This window comes from Crinia signifera, chromosome 3 (assembly GCF_055691185.1).
Source record: "Crinia signifera chromosome 3, ASM5569118v1, whole genome shotgun sequence".
Classification (NCBI taxonomy): Eukaryota; Metazoa; Chordata; class Amphibia; order Anura; family Myobatrachidae; genus Crinia; species Crinia signifera.
This window is the reverse complement of record NC_139219.1, coordinates 300,422,385-300,441,663: the sequence shown is the minus strand read 5'-3', so window position 1 is coordinate 300,441,663 and position 19,279 is coordinate 300,422,385. Positions and strand designations below refer to the sequence as shown.

Sequence of the window (19,279 nt, the reverse complement as noted above, 5' to 3'; positions counted from 1 at the left end):
GCAAACACAATTCGGTGCATAAAACAGGTCTGTTTATTGATAAACAGATATTTACATTGTATACTGTGCCGTGTGTGATATCAATCTAGACAATAAGGATTTTTTTAAAAAGGCATTATGCACATAACGTCATCGTTAAAACACATTAGCACCTTAGAATTGTGATAGTGGAAATCACTTTGGTCCTGCGGCATAAAAAATAAATATACAGGTGTCAAACGTACACGTTAGTTGGACAGTTACGCATGGCAGGGTCACACTGCCTCCAAAGCAACATTTACCTTAAATACAAGTTGACCCGATATAAAAAGGCACCTTGCAAATGTCATTGTACCTGAGATCAAATGAGCATTTTGTTATGAACTCTTTCAGTGTTCATGGTCTTAATAAGATGGCAGAATGATGTGTGATCACTTTAGCACAAAGGTCCACCAATTATGCTAGCATGTTGTCAGCAGCTATGTTTCCATATAAAGCAACTTGCATTTTAGGTTTATGAGTGGCTTAAGGGTATTGATATTTGCCTACAAATTGAAAGAGTGTCCCTTTAATAGGACCTACACACGGGGCAATTTTCTAAGCGATTTCACTTGAAAATGCCCCAACATTGCTCTGGGCATTGCTGGATAAATCTAGTTAAATGCCGGGCAGGACCATTGTTCTCACAGGAGAACACAGGCCTTGAAAGATCGCTCAGCATACAGCACTGACACAGCGATCTTGCCGAGCGTTCTAGCATCGCTCAGCAAATCTCGCCATGTGTAGGCCCCTTAAGAAAGGTGGAATTGAGAATTCAGTCTTTCTAAAGAGAACAACTGAAGGTGTTGGCTTTACCAACCAATCAGATTGTTGCTATAATTTATCTATATAAAATCATAGCTAGAGTCGGATTGGTGCAATGGAAAACACCTCTGCTTCTCTTCTGTAGAACGTTTGATAAATCTCCCACTAACGATAAATTATTTTATTACTCAGCAGTATAATTACGCACTTGATATTGGTTTGAAAGGATACTCATTTAACATGTATGAATGAACTTTCCCTCAGATCGGCTTTGACTTCAATCTACTGTAGTGGTGGAACGTGTTCAAAATTGATTGTGTCTTTAGTCCAAATGATGGCTGCCTCCACTGTATGCATGGTATTGTTAATGGTAAATGCTGACTATGCTTTCAGATGGGTCGGGAAAATCTCTCACAATCCACCTAAATTAAGTGGAGTGCAATTTAATTCCATTGAACTATCATCTAGCGCCTTGTGTCGCCTTACCATTGCCGTCCACATGAACAACACATTACAATAGAGATCAGTAATTACTATTTTTACTATGTATTATTTCATTCAAATACATTATAGAACTGTACTTCTATTTTGACCAGTTATAACATGTAGTATTAGACCCTTCATTGCAAACCATCAGGCGGGCATGCGATTTACAGAGGGAACTTTTTTTCCTCTCGAAATTATCAATCATATGGCAAATCCAGTGTCTGCGCCAATAAAGATATAGGTGAATGGAAAGAAAAAAAAAAAAAAGTCCCTCATGTTTGTAACAGTATAAGTACACAAACGAACCCCTACAAAAATCAATATACATATATTTGGTCTCAACAGACTAAAACACCCATAGACCATGTGTACATGCTGTGCAGGTCAGCAGGACGTGATCTGAAGACAGACGGTTTCTCGGTATTTACAAATACTAAGTCCGTGTCTGCCAGTTAGGAGCTGCATGCTGTTCACTCTCTCACATTCACAGTTGTGTGTTCTAGAAAACAAATACAGGTATTTGTGCACAAATGCTTGTACTGGGAGCTCAAAAATTCCCTCGGCAGTAAGTGTGTGCCAAGTAATAGGACAAAATACCGCAATTCACTCCGCCAATTGCTTTTTCAAAGGAAAAAAGTATTAATAAAGTGGTGACACATCAGTTACTGGCAGGGCTATTTTTCAGCAGGCTCCAGCAGGAACTGAGGCCCTTATTCTAGTTCCCTCTTTCTGACAAAATATTTCTTAGATGGACAAAACCATGTGCACTGCAGGTGAGGCAGGTGTAAAACCCCACCCAAATCTAATTATCTCTGCACAAGTAACACCTGCCTCACCTGCAGTGCACATGGTTTTGTCCATCTAAGAAATATTTTGTCAGAAAGAGTGAACTAGAATAAGGGCCACAGTTCCTGCTGGAGCCTACTGAAAAATAGCCCTGGTTACTGGGAGTTTTGTATTTTGAATGTTGCTTAGGGTATGTTATGATAGAATGTTTTTAGGTATGGTGTAATATTATATACATCGTGTTATTATTGTGCTCATGCTGATTTAGTAGTCTGTACAATCTGCAGGTTCCGTCTCGGAGTAATAGTGACTCCCTCTTACACCATGTAATTAGGTTGTCACTAAATTCCTCCTATTACTATCCTGTGAAGAAATCTAAGTGTAAGTTAAACAAACACCATTGTCTTCATCTATATTCGGCCTCTGTGGGTTAGGGCACCTTTATTTCATACGCTTGCACCAGTTTTCACAAATGTCACCTAGTAACAACAGAGAATGTGTCTCACAATGGAATGGATGATAAAACACTATGGCAATAAACAATTGAATAGCCCTGTAGTCACTCTATCCCTATGTGACTACCTAACTGGCAGATAACACATTGTGAGGCAGCTGAGTTGTGGATCAGTGGTTGCTGTGTGGCCAGTAACGTCCCAGCTCCCCTATCATACAGCCTCATCTATTCAGTAGTTACAGAGCCATGCATGTGTATATCCTGAGAGATAGTGGAAAACTAGGCATGCGATGAATGATATCATCACAAAAAGCTCTTCCAAATACCATAATGATCTGCTCCATATGTTACCTATAATATATATAAGGTTTATCACATATTTTGACCTCACCAATTAGATAATCCATAGGATTTGGAACCAATTCTGGATTTAGTGATCCCTACTAAAAGTACCTTGTATTGTGTCCTGTAAGATGCAATGTAGTAAATCCTGATCTAATTATGGTATTAGGTAGAAGACAGGCTATGGTGTAAGAAATATCCGGAAAATGGATATTCTCCTTTCAGAGTCATTACGTTCAGAAATGGGCTACATCAGGGGTACCCAAACTCGATCCTCAAGCAGCCTAACAGTACATGTTTTAAGTATATCCATATTTAAGAACAGGTTACTTAAGTAGTACCCCAGCCAGTTTCATTATAGTATGTGTGCCCAAGTATAGCTATCCTTACAACCTGGACTGCACTGAGAACAGAGTTTGAGACACCCTGGGCTATAGATTAGATTTGTACAGTTTCTGCACCAACATGCCATGCAGTGGGAGATGCCGAATGAGACGGCAATGATTAATGTGATAGGCAATACACCAGCACATCTGTCTGCGACTGAGTCTGACTCTGCATAAGAGGCACAATGGAACTTGGCGTGAAAACAACAAAAACGTGGCTGCTGCATTGTAGCACTTATTATACCGATCCAGACTCAGTCGCACACAGATATACAAGAGTCACGTATCATATTAATCAGTGGAGTGAAGTGGTTTTAACTATTCATATTTAACGGCTGAATTCAATTAGCTACAATAGTTTAGTGCGCAAAATAAAGGCAGTAGGCTCGGGCATTCACACCCAAGACTATTCAACTTAAGCCCCTTCCCTGTGCGGTCAGTTACTGCTATTGCATGTTAACTCATGGGTTCCAGGAGAAGGAAGGGAACTTGCTGTATATTTCTGTTCGAGCCTCCCTCAAGCTTCAACAGAAATCCACAGCAAGTGCAGCCTGCAAGCTTTTTGCTGGCTGCAATTGAATAGCCTTAGAAGAACAATGAACCCACGCTTAAAATGACCATGGCTAATTGAATCTGGCCCTAAGACACCCAATCAAGTGAGTAAAACGCTCAAAGCAAGACAAGTCACAGGTATCTGGTATGAGGATACATCTATAGGCAGCGCTGGACTGGCCATTTGGACTATTGATGGCCTGATGGGCCGGTCCAGATGCCCTGCACATGGAGATACAGGGACTGTCCTGATGGTCAAGTCCAGCCACCCGACACTTGGAGAGCCAAGGGCAGGCTCCACCTCCAGGCCTTCTGCTAGGCCTAGACCAGTAACATGTGGCACGCCCACTTGAGGCATGGAAATGCCCACTTGTTGAGCATGGGTGGGCATATTGTATTTCCTGGGCAGATTACACCACCAGAGCCTTCCATCCAGGTGTGTAGACCTGTAATAGACAATGCATTTTATAATATGCCAGCATAAAATAGATGCCCGTCAACTCTCTGTGGGGCTCTGTATGGTTTCTATGATGCTCCCCCATACAATGAATGTTTCTAGTGCCTGATAGTGGTTAAAAAGAAATAAATAGTAAATTACCCTCCGTCCTTGGCCATACAATAATGCTAGCGTCCAAACTAAATTCAAGATACGCAATATACAGGTTTATTCGATTCGTCTGGTTATTTATTAGCAAATCACACAGAGCTAAACGATTAGTTCCATAAAAAAGTAGAGTTAATTATATAGAAAAAATAATAATTCCTAAGAGTCATTAACCCTTTAGCTGCAGGTGAATATACAGTGCATTGCCCTGCAATGTAGCACAGTTCCTCTGTAACAAGGAGTGAACCTAAGTAGAGATACAGACACTGTTAATAAGCCGTTGGTCATATAAAGGCAGGATGGTACAAAAGGTCCTCAAAGGACAAGACTGCAGAAATCTCTAGTGTTCAACAAAAATATCTACATCCGATTGGCAACAAACTTCCTTATAGGAACAATAAATATACAATGGGTTTCCATGGAAACACAGTCCTCAGGAGTGCTGTAAGGTAGTAAGTGATGCTGTACTTTAGGCAGGTGGCTCCTCCCTCTGCACTGTTCTGTGTAGCTGGGCTCAGGCAATCATAGCCCTCATACTCTGTAGTAGTAGGGTGGCTCATTCAGCGAAGAAGTGCACAAAGGACACGGGAAAGGCTCCTCTCCGTGATGGCTCGCCGTCTATGTGTCCAATCTGCAATATATTCATCATGCATCACATCAGTACAGTCAAATATCACACAGCAATAAAATATATTAAATTTCCCACTCTTTGCCTCAAGGCACAGGGCATCGACCGCTTCCATGGCTGGCTATTATTTCATATATAGATCTTCACACAAGATCCATTTCTGGCTTTCTGGACTCATGTGATGAGATGTATGACAGGATTTCCAGAAACAAGTTTTGCAAATAAACTAAGGCCCAGTTATTACTTCCAAATTCATGCCAACTTTCCCGCCCATCACAAGAAACAAAATGTCCTCCTTTCTGCCTATCAGAATTATGGAAGCTTTCCACTACACATAAAGTAAGGCGGGCAATCATCTCAGTGTACCACAGTCATAAATCCCCCACTAACCCTGTTCTCATAGTCCTCATCTCTATCTACCACAGTCATAAATCCCCCACTCACCCTGTACTCATAGTCCTCATCTCTATCTACCACAGTCATGTATCCCCCCCCCCACTCACCCAGTACTCATAGTCCTCATCTCTATCTACCACAGTCATGTATCCCCCCCCCACTCACCCAGTACTCAAAGTCCTCATCTCTCTATCTACCACAGTCATATATCCCCCACTCACCCAGTACTCCTAGTCCTCATCTCTATCTACCACAGTCATATATCCCCCACTCACCCTGTACTCCTAGTCATCATCTCAGTGTACCACAGTCATAAATTCCCCCACTCACCCTGTACTCCTAGTCCTCATCTCTATCTACCACAGTCATATATCCCCCACTCACCCAGTACTCCTAGTCCTCATCTCTATCTACCACAGGCATATATCCCCCACTCACCCAGTACTCCTAGTCCTCATCTCTATCTACCACAGTCATATATCCCCCACTCACCCAGTACTCCTAGTCCTCATCTCTATCTACCACAGGCATATATCCCCACACTCACCCAGTACTCCTAGTCCTCATCTCTATCTACCACAGGCATATATCCCCCACTCACCCAGTACTCCCAGTCCTCATCTCTATCTACCACAGTCATATATCCCCCACTCACCCAGTACTCCCAGTCCTCATCTCTATCTACCACAGTCATATATCCCCCCCCCCCCACTCACCTCTATCTACCACAGTCATATATCCCCCCCCCACTCACCCAGTACTCATCTCTATCTACCACAGTCATATATCCCCCCCCCACTCACCCAGTACTCATCTCTATCTACCACAGTCATATATCTTCCACTCACCCAGTACTCCCAGTCCTCATCTCTATCTACCACAGGCATATATCCCCCACTCACCCAGTACTCCCAGTCCTCATCTCTATCTACCACAGTCATATATCCCCCACTCACCCAGTACTTCCAGTCCTCATCTCTATCTACCACAGTCATATATCCCCCCCCCCACTCACCTCTATCTACCACAGTCATATATCCCCCCCCCACTCACCCAGTACTCATAGTCCTCATCTCTATCTACCACAGTCATATATCCCCCCCCCACTCACCCAGTACTCCCAGTACTCATCTCTATCTATCACAGTCATATATCCCCCACTCACCCAGTACTCCCAGTCCTCATCTCTATCTACCACAGTCATATATCCCCCACTCACCCAGTACTCCTAGTCCTCATCTCTATCTACCACAGTCATATATCCCCCACTCACCCAGTACTCCTAGTCCTCATCTCTATCTACCACAGGCATATATCCCCCCCCCCCCCCACTCACCCAGTACTCATCTCTATCTACCACAGTCATATATCCCCCCCCACTCACCCAGTACTCATCTCTATCTACCACAGTCATATATCTTCCACTCACCCAGTACTCCCAGTCCTCATCTCTATCTACCACAGTCATATATCCCCCACTCACCCAGTACTCCTAGTCCTCATCTCTATCTACCACAGTCATATACCCCCCACTCACCCAGTACTCCCAGTCCTCATCTCTATCTACCACAGACATATATCCCCCACTCACCCAGTACTCCCAGTCCTCATCTCTATCTACCACAGTCATATATCTCTCCACTCACCCAGTACTCCCAGTCATCATCTCTATCTACCACAGTCATATATATCTCCACTCACCCAGTACTCCCAGTCCCCATCTCTATCTACCACAGTCATATATCCCCCACTCACCCAGTACTCCCAGTCCTCATCTCTATCTACCACAGACATATATCCCCCACTCACCCAGTACTCCCAGTCCCCATCTCTATCTACCACAGTCATATATCTCTCCACTCACCCAGTACTCCCAGTCATCATCTCTATCTACCACAGTCATATATATCTCCACTCACCCAGTACTCCCAGTCCCCATCTCTATCTACCACAGGCAAATCTCCTTATTTCCCCACCACGGTCAGAGATGTATACTTACCCACCACTCTTGGTCCTCTTCTCCATCTACCACAATGGTTTCTCCCTCTGTAAAAGTTAGCTCATCTGGGTTGTCGGCCAAACAATTGTATATTGCTTTCACCCTCTTCGGCTTCACCTTTGCCTACAATATAATTAATACTCTCCAATTAATGGCATTTCCAACACAACCAGAAATCTGAGGTATACCAATCCTGTTCTATACACAATGTACATTAATATCTGAATTTTCACCCCAACTTGACCCTGATGTTCCTTTTCAGCACACCAAGCCAAGCATTTCCAGAGAAAGGAGGAAGTGTATCAAGCATTGGAGAGAGATAATCAGCTTCTAACTGTCATTTATCTATCACAGTATTTCCAATAACAGAAGCTGAGTGGTTGCACTTGGCAACTTCACCACTTTATCTCTCTTAGGGCCAGATGTATTAAACTTCAAAAAGTGATAAAGTGGAGAGTGATAAACAGCCAGCCAATCAGCTCCTACCTGTTATTTTTCAAACCCAGCCTGTAACATGGCAGGTAGGAACTGATTGGCTGGCTGTTTATCACTCTCCATTTTATCACTTTTGAAGCTTGACACATCTGGCCCTTAATATCTCGATATACCATCATAAACTTCATAGAAAGACTGAAATATTGTACATACAATTTGGCAAACATGTACATTCCTCGAGGCACTGTATATAATTGATACATTTTCCATGTTGTGCCTAATAACTGGCTTATTAACAGGATGCCATCTAGGACATACTGGAGATGTGGATGCTGACAACAGTAAGAGATGCTGTTATGTCCACCGTCTGAGCAGATGTGAGCTCGGCAGACCAGCACAGGGAGGAAGGGAGCTGCCGTACTACTCTACCAAGGTGATCTTAGCTGTATATTGTATGGGACCCTTGATAGCTCCAGGCCTTGAGACGGGCCTGGTGGCATCCATAGTAGTAGCTGCAGGTTGATGTTGTACTTTGCTAACAGTAGAATCAATGGCAGTAGAACATAGTACAGTATTTAAAGGTTTCACATAGGGCACAATATTGATACTTGCCAGCTGGGATTTCCGCGGCATTGGAGCAGGCGGCTGACCAGGCACTGCGGCACTAGGTTTAGGTCCCGGCTGAGAAGTAGAATCGGGTGGCGGATCTCCAGGAGCTGCAGAGAAGAGTCACAAGCAAAAAGTAAACACAATGTATTCTCCCTGTGCACTGGATTGTCTGGGAAAATATGTTTATTTTGTCCCTACTTGTGTAACTGTAGTGGAGTCACTAACTAATTTCTGACTAACTGGCTTCTGTGCGTGTCTGCTTGGCAGGGAAATTAGACTGACAGCTCCACAGGTGCAGGGACTGATGTGTCTGGATAATGCCCTGTGACTGTACAGTGCTGAAGGAGATGATGGCACTATATAAATAAAGAATAGAAACAGTAACAACACTGTCAGGACAATGGGCAATAATTGTGCAAGGAGACAAGACATGGCTGACCATAAGACCTTGTTGTATATAAAGTGTACAATTCCCCAGACTGGTAGGATACATGGTTGTTGCCAGCAAGCAGTAGTGATATTGGTGGACATGGCTGCAGAGGGCGCTGTTTCCCCGCTTCCTGTCACTTCCAGTCAAATCACATTTATACTGTACATCTTCAGTTGCACGGACGTGAATGAGGTGGCGCTGTCCCCTTATTATGTGCTGGAGACATGTTTGTGCTTTATAAATCAGATGTTGTAGCATCATTGTAGGGAACTCACCAGGAGGCTGTACCGCTGCTGGGGCTGCAGGCTGCCGCTTGCTCATTGGAGCTGGCTTCTCCACCCTGATAAAATGAATAACAAAAAAACACACCTTTTAATTCATGTTAGGAAATAAAGAGAAAGGAAAATGCTTCAAGACCATTACATATTATTATCTAGGTGTCTCAAGGCCTAAAATAACAATAAGACTGAAAATAAAAAAAATATATGTAAATATACCACAGGTATACTCACCATTGGGCCATCTTTTTCTGCATCACCCTGCTGGGAGGCTGCGGTGGGACTGGAGGGGGTGCTGGTTTGTTCTGCGGTACCACAGGGGGATGGCTCGGTTTAGAGTGCTGGCTCAAAGCCTCCATAACGCTGGCTGTTTTTGCCACAGGAGGAGGAGGGGGGTCTGGAATTAGAACCAAACACCTTATAAAATATGTAACATTAACAATTACAGAGCAGTATCCGTGGAACGCTGGATATGTACACAAGGCAGATGTCCCCAGGTCACCTTTGACCACCAGATGTTCTAGTGTGTGAAAATGAGGAACACATACTGTAGGCGTTACATGTATATTGAGCGACAGGCCTGTAATGAGACATGCTGACAAAGCGGGATCCCAGGAACAACACATTTTGTTATAGGATCGAATTTGCTTTTGCACTTTTAAAAATGTGCATTTAGTAGCATGACAAGTTTGTGATGGTAATACATGCACTAAGAGAACAGAGTTGAATGGGACGAAGGACTTGGCCTATAGATGAGGAAGACCATAATATCTTATACTTCATGAAGAACCACCTTCTACAGACTGGGTGGTGACCTGCTAATGGTCATTTCTCACTTCGGGGATCATCATAAGCTACTTGTCTCCTCCTGTGCCTGTCTGTTCCCTGTGGGCCTAGCTACTCTACATCTCCAATGCAGCATTAGCTTTCTGTAGGCTTACTAGTATATATCTATAGTTATATATAGAAAAAGCTACGCCTCACCTCTATGAAGTGAAGCACCGCCAGTGACCACTAGGGGCCACTCGACGGACCAAATTACTCCTCTGTGTACTAAAAGAGGTCATAACAGGAAGTGTCATAACAGAAAGTGAAAGAAAACTCTCCAGGGACACTCATCGGTTTCAAACTTGGTGGATATGGAGAGAGGGAGCTGTAAAGCCAGAAATTGGAGGTAGGAGCAGATAGGGACTGGGAGTGAGGTGCTGAGTTTGTGGGCTAAAAACTGTCACAGCTCAAAATGAAAGTACGAGTAAAAGCTGTTACAACTCAAAGTGAAAGAACGTTGCAGAAGCCGTAATTTGTATGGGCTTTTAAATAGTTCTCAATATTAATACAGCCACTCCTACACTAGCAAGGCACAGGATACATTCTTTCTAAGAAGCTCAGAGAGACTGTAAGAGTGACAGCCAATCAGAGCAAGCCGTTTGGAGACGGAGAAGGGGCATGCCGCCTCTGTTTTGTGGGAGTGCCAAGGCCAGGGTCTCTATTTTTCTGACAAAGATTTCCTGGCTTCAGTGATAAAGCGGAAAGGGCTGGTCTGTATAACCCCAGTGTTGCCCTGCCGGTGGTCAGGTGTTGCAGGTGGTCCAATGGTGTCGCAGGAGTTCCAATTATTTCTACCTGCTTATACCAACCGTACCTGAATCATCTCCCATGTACAGAATCTAATGAAATGTATATACAATGTATGTGTTTGTGGGGGACTATACAAACTACCATTGTGTCCCCATCAATGGCCATCCCTAGGGGCCAGGTAGCTACAGGAGGAGACCAGTTGCTTGACACGTGTCCTGTATTTGCAAACTGGCTCTAGTAAAGTCCATCCCATAACACTTCTTGTTTGTGTGTAAGAGAAGAAATATTTTTACACAGTAAATGCAACTATATAAACCCCTGCTGATAAGCTTCATGACCACAAAAAGCCTCTAGTAAAACAAGGGAGGAGCGAGATTAGATAGCAATACACAACAGTATGATGTAGTGGTCGGTGATCTTATGATATGGCATGGTGCGAGTGAGTAGATGACAGGTCGTCACGTACTTGTGGCTGTAGATGTAACACGCATTGGTGGCACAGGGGGATGAATAGCTGGTGGGTCAGATGAGGACCTCTGTCTGCTGCCACTTTCAGGTCCTAGTGGATGGGATTTCCACGCTGGGTTATTTGAAGGGGTGATGTGTATACTATTGCCAAAAATGGTCGACTGAACTAGAGAGGACAAAAATTAAGAGGATGGAGGAAATATTTCTTTAGATCACACACAAACACAATCAATATCCGTAGTGCTTTATTGTATAGTACATCAAATCGAAGTTCTGAAACTTTAGAACTTACTGTTTCAAAAAAACAAACTAATTGCAACTTCGATTTGGCCCTACAATGTTATAACTTGTGGGGCCAAGCGATGTATTACTTTCTTTGCCCAACATTCTTACGCAAGTGTATGAGTCTGTGTGGGGACGGACATAGGGGGTTATTCTGTTTCACTTGCAAGGCTGTGAATTCGCAGCCTTGCGAGTCCAATAAACCCCCTCCGGTGGATGCCGGGCTGCCTGCCCACCCCTCGCAGCGTGGGTTCGCCCGCACTGGTTACAAATGGATGTTTAACATAAACATCCATTCGCAGGCTCTGGGGACCCACCCCCATCATTCGATTGTCGCCGACCATTGAATGATGGCGAAGGCCTAAGCAAATGTAAGGTTGCTCCAATCAGGCGGAAGTAGGCGGGCATCTGATATCCAGTGATGTCGGCTGCCCGCCACCCGCCTGTCCGTCATGCACTCATTACCATGAGAACGCCCAGCATTCTCATGGGAATGCCCATGGAACGCTGGGATTTCCCATATGTGTGAGGCTGTCCAGCGCCCAACGCCCCTCTCTGCACCCCGTGTAGGGGGCGTGGCCATTGGTCGGGCTGCAAATGTATTCTGGTTGCGAAGCAGCCAGAATAGGTTCCATATATTGTTCACATATATATTACAAAATAATGGAAACACCAACATGTAGTCACTTGGGCCACCAGTTTTCATGAGAAAATGACACCTGGTTGTAGGTGCAAGCAATCAGGACTGGAGCCTACTTCAGGTTACAGCCACATTTGCACTTATCCTTTAGCTGAACCCGAGATGACTCATACAGTATTTTCTCATGAACCTGCTTGTTTACTGCACCACCACTTGCAATAAAGATGTAATGTGCAGTTGATGTGCTGCAGCCGGACTATGATATCCTGTTCTGCGGAGCTCTCAGACCGCTTCTGCTTAAGTTGGCGGCTTTCGCCGTAGTTTTAAGTTTCCAGTCAATATATTTGCATATTTGGCCTGTGTTGCAGTTTGAAAGAGTGCAGGGATACCGTACACCTGGAGTGGGCACTTCTGTGCTCTGTTCGCCAGTTTTTACCCAGGGTACTATGCTGGCATCAACTTAGACACTACCGATCATGAAACATTAGCAATGTGGTCACTGGAGCTCTTGCCGAAAGCGAGCTAGCAATCACCAGTCATGGATGTCTCTACTTGCAGCCATACCGGTAGGTAACCTCGGCAGCCCATTATTTTTATATATGACCATGACCTCGCTGGGATGCTAGTTGCTAAAAAAAAAAAATGATCCGTTTAGCCACTGTTTTATCATCTTGTTCATTATCTTGATATTTCCATTTTGTTTGGACCACAACCAATCATTTTTACTACACTGTAACTGTGCTCAGTGACACCCCTTAATTCGAGCAAGTTCAACTACTGTATGAAATATACATTAGTGCCTTACATAATAATGGGTACTTGTGTACTAGCACGGCGCCCACGATATTTGGTCGCACACCATATAATCGCATCGCATGCCATACACCCGATGCACTGCGATGCGATTTAAAATTGTATAAGCCCTCTATACGATGTTTAATTGTATAAGCACCCTAATGGGGGCTTACAATGTTAAATGCACCCCCACGCCACCCCCAGTATGAATGTGAACGGTACATGTCGTCCGACCTTTTCATACCCCCACTATCCACGTCGGCATGGAGTTGATTTTATATAGTGTGGCGAGCGCAGCAAGCCACCGAGCCCGAAGCGTGGCGAGCGCAGCGAGCCCGGACGCGTATTACTTTACATGTATTCCGCGTCCGCTCGCCACACTATATAAAATCAACTCCACACCGACGTGGATAGTGGGGGTATGAAAAGGTCGAAGGATGCGTACCGCCACCCCTCGCCGGCTCACTGCGCTCGCCACGCTTCGGGTTCACGTTCATAGTGGGGGTGGCGTGGGGGTGCATTTAACATTGTAAGCCCCCATTAGGGTGCTTATACAATTTAAAATCGCATCGCATCGCATTGTATGGCATTGTATAATGCTATACAATTTTAACATTGTATGACATCGGGGGACATCTCGTCGCGTTGCATCGCATACCATCGCATGCCTTATGGTCTGCGATGCGCGCCGTGATAGTACACAAGTACCTAATAATGCTATCTGGGGATATAAAGATGTGTCCTCACTCCTCAGTGCTGCAGTCATGTTCAACAGGTTTCTAGTCACGCCTAGTTCTAAGCATGTTTACTAATGACTGGTGTATTTTTGTACATTTTCTCCCCAGAAATGCATCATTTATTCACATCCCTATGCAGATCTGGCTAATTAAAAATATATACAGCATGCCTATATTCTGTGTGCGGCTGTGACTGTATACGGAATGCTGTGTTAAAGTGTTTTCCTGAAAAACAGCCACTGACACAGTATTGCGTCCGTAGATCCAGCTGCACTTGCACACAGAATGTAGGCATGCTGCATATCATTTTGAACGCCAGAGTCTACTTGCGTGCCCTATTTGTATAGCAATGCGAATACCGCACATGCCAGGAATCTCATAGTGCATAAGGTATTGAGAGTAGATGTAGGATGTATAAATCCACAAAGCTTGGGAGCCAAATTGCTGAAACGAATATGTTGATAACCGTAATGAAGCAACATTACAATACCTATACTTCTACCAGAAACTCCAAACATAGAGGGTGATTCAGTCCTGTTCTCTGCAGGCCGAATTCGCTCCCATGGCCGATTGTTGGGGTTTGCGTATGCGTGAATATGTAACGATTGTTTGTTTTCACCAAATTAATTTGAAATGTCGCCTAGTGTGTACCCAGCTTAACTCTCCTGTAGACACTAACAGAGTTTTACAAGCATCAGGACTAATGTGCCAGCTTAAAGTATGGTATCCAGGGAATCATCAATTCCTATGACCTCAGTGATGCTCCAGTTTATGCTATACAGCACAATATACTGCAAGGAATGCTTATTCCCAGAAGTATAGCAACTGGGGAAACCCTCCAGCTAGTTAACAACAGCCACCATGAGAAACTTGGTAAAAGCAGTTTACTGTATAATGAGTCATCATCCATTATTTACAATGGCAGCTTATTTACATATATGGAGCAATCTGGCACCCTGAGCTATGGAGAACATGAATCACTATCCCTACCCTATTGTATTAGAAGGGCAGTGTGCCCAAATCAGAATAACTATCCGGGAACACCTCATCCCATTGGAATAGCTGTGGCTACATCTTCTCATAAAACGTGGAAAGAGGCCAGTAAATCGCAATGACAATTAATTTTGGTAGTTCAAGGGTCACTGGGGGGATGCTCTTACATCCGCGCCCCCTTACCGTCGCCCATCGCCGGCTAACGCAAACATAATTATCGCATATGATCTAACATATGAGATAATTATCACAGACAGCTCTTGCGTTAAGAGCTGTCTTTTGCGTTGACCCGGTGATGAGCGGCGGGTCCCGGCATCTCCCCCCTCCCTCTCTTACCCGGCCTGGAGCTGCTGCTGCGGAGCGGGGGGGCGCTGGCTCTCCTCCTCCCTGCACCTGGAAGAGGATGTACAGTGCAGGGAGGAGGAGGAGGAGGTCACAGGTCCGTACAGCACAGCTCTGTGCTGCCCGGACACAGGTGAGGGGGGGTCGGTACGGGGACGGCGGGGGTCGGTATGGGGTGGCGGTGGGTCGGTGTGGGGTCGCGTTAGAAGCCCATAGGCAGATTTTTCTGGCAATGCCCCCCACCGCGGTAACCCGGCGGAGGATGCTTAGAGCATCCCAAAATGCGGTAAAAACCCAGATAACAGGGTTTTTACCGCAGTTTTAGTTTAGAGAATCTCCCCCACTGCATGATATACCCACGGAATAGTACCGTACAAATGGGCATTATTGGCCTAGACCCGGTCCTCGAGATCTACCAATGGTTCACGTTTTCCTGATCACCAAGCTGGTGCACAGCTGTAGTCATTACTAACTGTCACATTCCCCAGACAACCTAGCTGGTGCACAGCTGTAGTCATTACTAACGGTCACATTTTCAAACCTGTTGCATTCATTACTTCTATAGATCCACAGGTTCCTGATATACATGAACTGTTGGTAGATCCTGAGGACAGGTTTGGCCACCCCTTCCTAGACCTTGCTCACTGACAGTGTATTAATATGGAGGTGTAATCTAGAAGTTTGAGTGAATTTGGACTGAAACTGCCTGAAGTGCAAACTGACCATTGGGGAAATGTTTAACAACAATCCCTGGAGCAGTGACTGCCAGCCTGACACGGATGCCGCAGGAGAAGGGCACCAGTTGTGGAATACATCACAAAACCTTGTTGTAAACAGAAAGATAAATAGACTTTGTTACCTTTGCCAATGTTCCTTGGCGGTAAAGGGGGTGCGGGTGCTGCGCCAGATGCATTGCTGTTACTGAGTACTGTTCCGTAGGTTTCATTCTGAATGATACTTGGTAGGAAGGTTCTCTGCTTGTCCTTGGCAATATTAGCTGCATCCCTGGCCAACGCGGCAACACTAGGCTGCATGGCGTTAGCTCCGGGCTGGTAAAAGCTGACTGGCCTGTCTTCACGGCGATTAGGACTTGGCTGCTGCTGATAACAGATTATCACAAAGAGTAAATACAATGTCAATATGTCAAACTGGTAAATCCAAGGAAATTGGTGTCAAACAACATTTTTATATTTAACCTAAAGAGAACTAACGGCTACCATTCATGTTTATTATTAGAAAGGGGTCAATAATAATAATAATAATAACAATAATAATATGCCTACACTCTAGACCACAACAATTAAACCAATTTCCAGAACTCCAGAGTACTCATCTAGTCTTCATTCCAGCACCCCGCTCCTTGAAAAATCTTTGCAGTTCCTCCTTCCTCCCAGGGGTGTCACTGTCTGCTGTGGTGTTTCTACAACAGTCTTGTTTATATCTCAACATTGGGATACAAACCAGACTGTTCTTGAAGTACTACAGCAGATGGCGACACCTCAGGCAGAAAGGAGGAACTACAAGGATTTTATAAGGAGCAGGGTGCTAGAAAGAACACTACTCATCTAAATGAGTCCACAATACAATGCCTACTATAACAATCACTATAGATAAAAGCTTGCATATTGCAATGAATGCCACAAAGTCTTGTCATGTCTCCCCCTAGTAGACTCTATCTCCAACAAATGAACCATCCTTTCTCTATACATGGCTTCCTGGAGGACGCTTCTGAGAAACAACTATAAATTGCCTCGCTGTGCTGCTCAATAAAGCGACTGACTTATAGGAGATATTACCACTCCCAAATCATGATCTGCACTAAACAAAGACAGGGTAACAGGCAGGCTGAGAGGTGCCCGGAGGCCCTGAAGTCTACCTGTAACTGATACTGTTCTGAATTCCTAGTCTAGTTTAGTGAAAGTCTGTGCCATGTGAGGTTCTCCTGCAAATGCGGATTTTAATGACCAATATATTTGTGTACAATGTATTACAATGGGGCAGATGTATTAAGCGTTAACAAGAGATAAAGAGAGATAAACATCCAGCCAATCAGATCCTAACTGCCATGTTACAGGCTGTGTTTGAAAAAAAGTCAGTAAGGAGCTGATTGGCTGGACGTTTATGTCTCCTTATCACCCTTGCATTTATCTCTTCTTAAGGCTTAATACATCTGCCCCTCTATGAGATATTTGTGGGATGCATTGTATGATCCTTATCGTCAGACCCAGTACTAGGCCCTGGCGGATGAAAGCTACCCTGATCCCTTCTCACTGTGCGCTGTTAGAGATGTTTAGCATCTCAGACCTCATATGCTCTCTGTCTACCTTGGGCTGGTCTCTCATGCCGTCTCTCCCTGGTTACGTGCAGCTGAATTATTACCTTGGGGTATTTATGCTCTGTATTTGTTTTCCCCAAAGACTGGTGTTCCCATTCTGTTTAATTTTTGGAGGCAGAGACCTGCCTAAACTCAATGAGCCAGAAGCATGGTCTCATAAGTATTACTGGATGGAGAACACAAGTTAAATGGGGAAAGAGAAGGTTTGGGATGTCTGTAGGGCAAGTAGGAAAGAGTTCCTTTCTAGGTGAAATGCACATGACAGGTAATCCCGACTGTGTCTTGGTAGGAACTGCAGTCTACGATCCGGGACCTTGAGAAGCTTAGAACAATAATGAAGGTGATTGGATGCAAAGAGAGGACAGTTCACTTGATTCAATATAGTTGTTCTGTAACACGGCATCGCAACTTAAGACTTCAATTCGGTAGTACCCTCCAGTCAAAGCGAAATAACTGAGCTCCTTGGTGTATGTGGTTTGTATTATCTTATATTTCTATGCTTGTAAATTATGCAGTACATTAAAAAGCATGCAATAATCATTCACCACCACCCTTGCCACAGTAGAGCAGGGTGAGTAGGAACCAAGTTCCAGTGGAAGCACAATTAAACGGAAGATACAGCTGCTATTATTGTACAGTATATACAAGTCCTGTCTGGCAATCATACCAGACAGGACAAACTATTCATGAAATATCGGTCAGTGGATACACATTGTGCTTTGAGAGCTGACATTTATCGTAAAAAGTGAAAAGTTCAAGTGATCGGAACTTAAATGAAAACAAACCTGCATTTTATCATCCACATCGTCATCGCTTTCATCAAGGTCCACGTGATGCAGCCTCCATTCATATTCCACATGGACATGAGAATTAAACCTCCCGGTCAAAGCCTGCATCAGCTGGGAAAAGGTTACAGTGATCAGTGCAGAGGAAGTACAGGGTTACACTAAACACCGAAAACCTTTAACATGAAATAATTTATACATATAATAAAACTAGAAAGGTTATGTCTGTACACAGACATTTCTGTTTGGGAAATATACTTCTAGGGAAGATTTATGAACTAATGAACTATGGAGACAAAAAAAAATATATATATATCTTTCCGTTCCGGCATCAAGTGAAAACTACTAGATGGATTCGGATCGCGTTTTCCCTATTTACATCCATTCAAGACAAAGCTAGTTGAAAAGATGATTGCGGACTGTAGATTAGCACAAGCAGAGAACAGGTGTGATATACGGTTAGAACAGCATGACATATGTAACCAGACATACCAAGTCCTCGCAATGTGTGTGCTTTAACCGTTTCGCTATATCCAGAGGGGTTTCTCCTGCTTCATTGGCTGCAATCCAAAGCAAGAAACCATGTACCATATGGTATAGAAGAGACACTCTCCCCATTTACATAAAAACATATAATAAACAACATATATAATGTATAACATAGAGACTTCAATCACTTAGGCCAGGTCATACTTTCCAACATTTAAGGGAAGCTGTGCGAGCAGACAGATTCGCACACTTGCTTTGGGCATTAAAAACCACTTCCTACACAACCGTACAATGCCGACACATCAAGGTCATTAAAATATACAGGGTGGATGTAACTGCATGAAATCTGTGTGCTGGGAAACCATTCTGATATCTGATGAACAAAATATTCGGTACTTGTGGAGTATCACGGCTCCCACAACCTTCATCGTATGCTGATTGTATGCTAAAAATCGCATCGCATACGATCAAATCGCATGCGATGCGATCGCACCCGATTTTGCACTGAAATGCATCAAAATGCATTGAAATGTGTATTACACTTGTGAAATGCCCCCAAATGCCATTTTTCATAGTGCACCACCCCCACTATGAACGTCAACCCGAAGCGTGGCGAGCGCAGCGAGCCCGCGAGGGGCGGCGGTACGCGTCCTACGACCTTTTCATA

At 44.1% G+C, this 19,279-nt stretch overlaps 1 protein-coding gene across 3 annotated transcripts in view; it reads right to left on the bottom strand.

Annotated features, from left to right (window-relative positions):
- Nucleotides 1-2,150: 2,150 nt before the first annotated feature.
- Nucleotides 2,151-19,279, bottom strand: part of ASAP2 (ArfGAP with SH3 domain, ankyrin repeat and PH domain 2) — a 136,275-nt gene continuing 119,146 nt past the window's right edge. Inside the window, exons 20-28 of one of the 3 annotated variants that reach the window (XM_083178528.1) lie at nt 18,616-18,683; nt 18,124-18,237; nt 15,863-16,100; nt 11,213-11,380; nt 9,403-9,565; nt 9,166-9,230; nt 8,464-8,567; nt 7,417-7,539; nt 2,151-5,024 (exon numbers count right to left, since the gene is read on the bottom strand). In XM_083178528.1, coding sequence (XP_083034654.1) covers nt 4,950-5,024; nt 7,417-7,539; nt 8,464-8,567; nt 9,166-9,230; nt 9,403-9,565; nt 11,213-11,380; nt 15,863-16,100; nt 18,124-18,237; nt 18,616-18,683 — 1,118 coding nt within the window. In that variant the 3' untranslated portion in view covers nt 2,151-4,949. Of the gene's footprint in view, nt 5,025-7,416; nt 7,540-8,463; nt 8,568-9,165; nt 9,231-9,402; nt 9,566-11,212; nt 11,381-15,862; nt 16,104-18,123; nt 18,238-18,615; nt 18,684-19,279 lie in introns of all 3 variants that reach the window. The other 2 variants (XM_083178527.1, XM_083178529.1) reach the window with 2 other exon arrangements.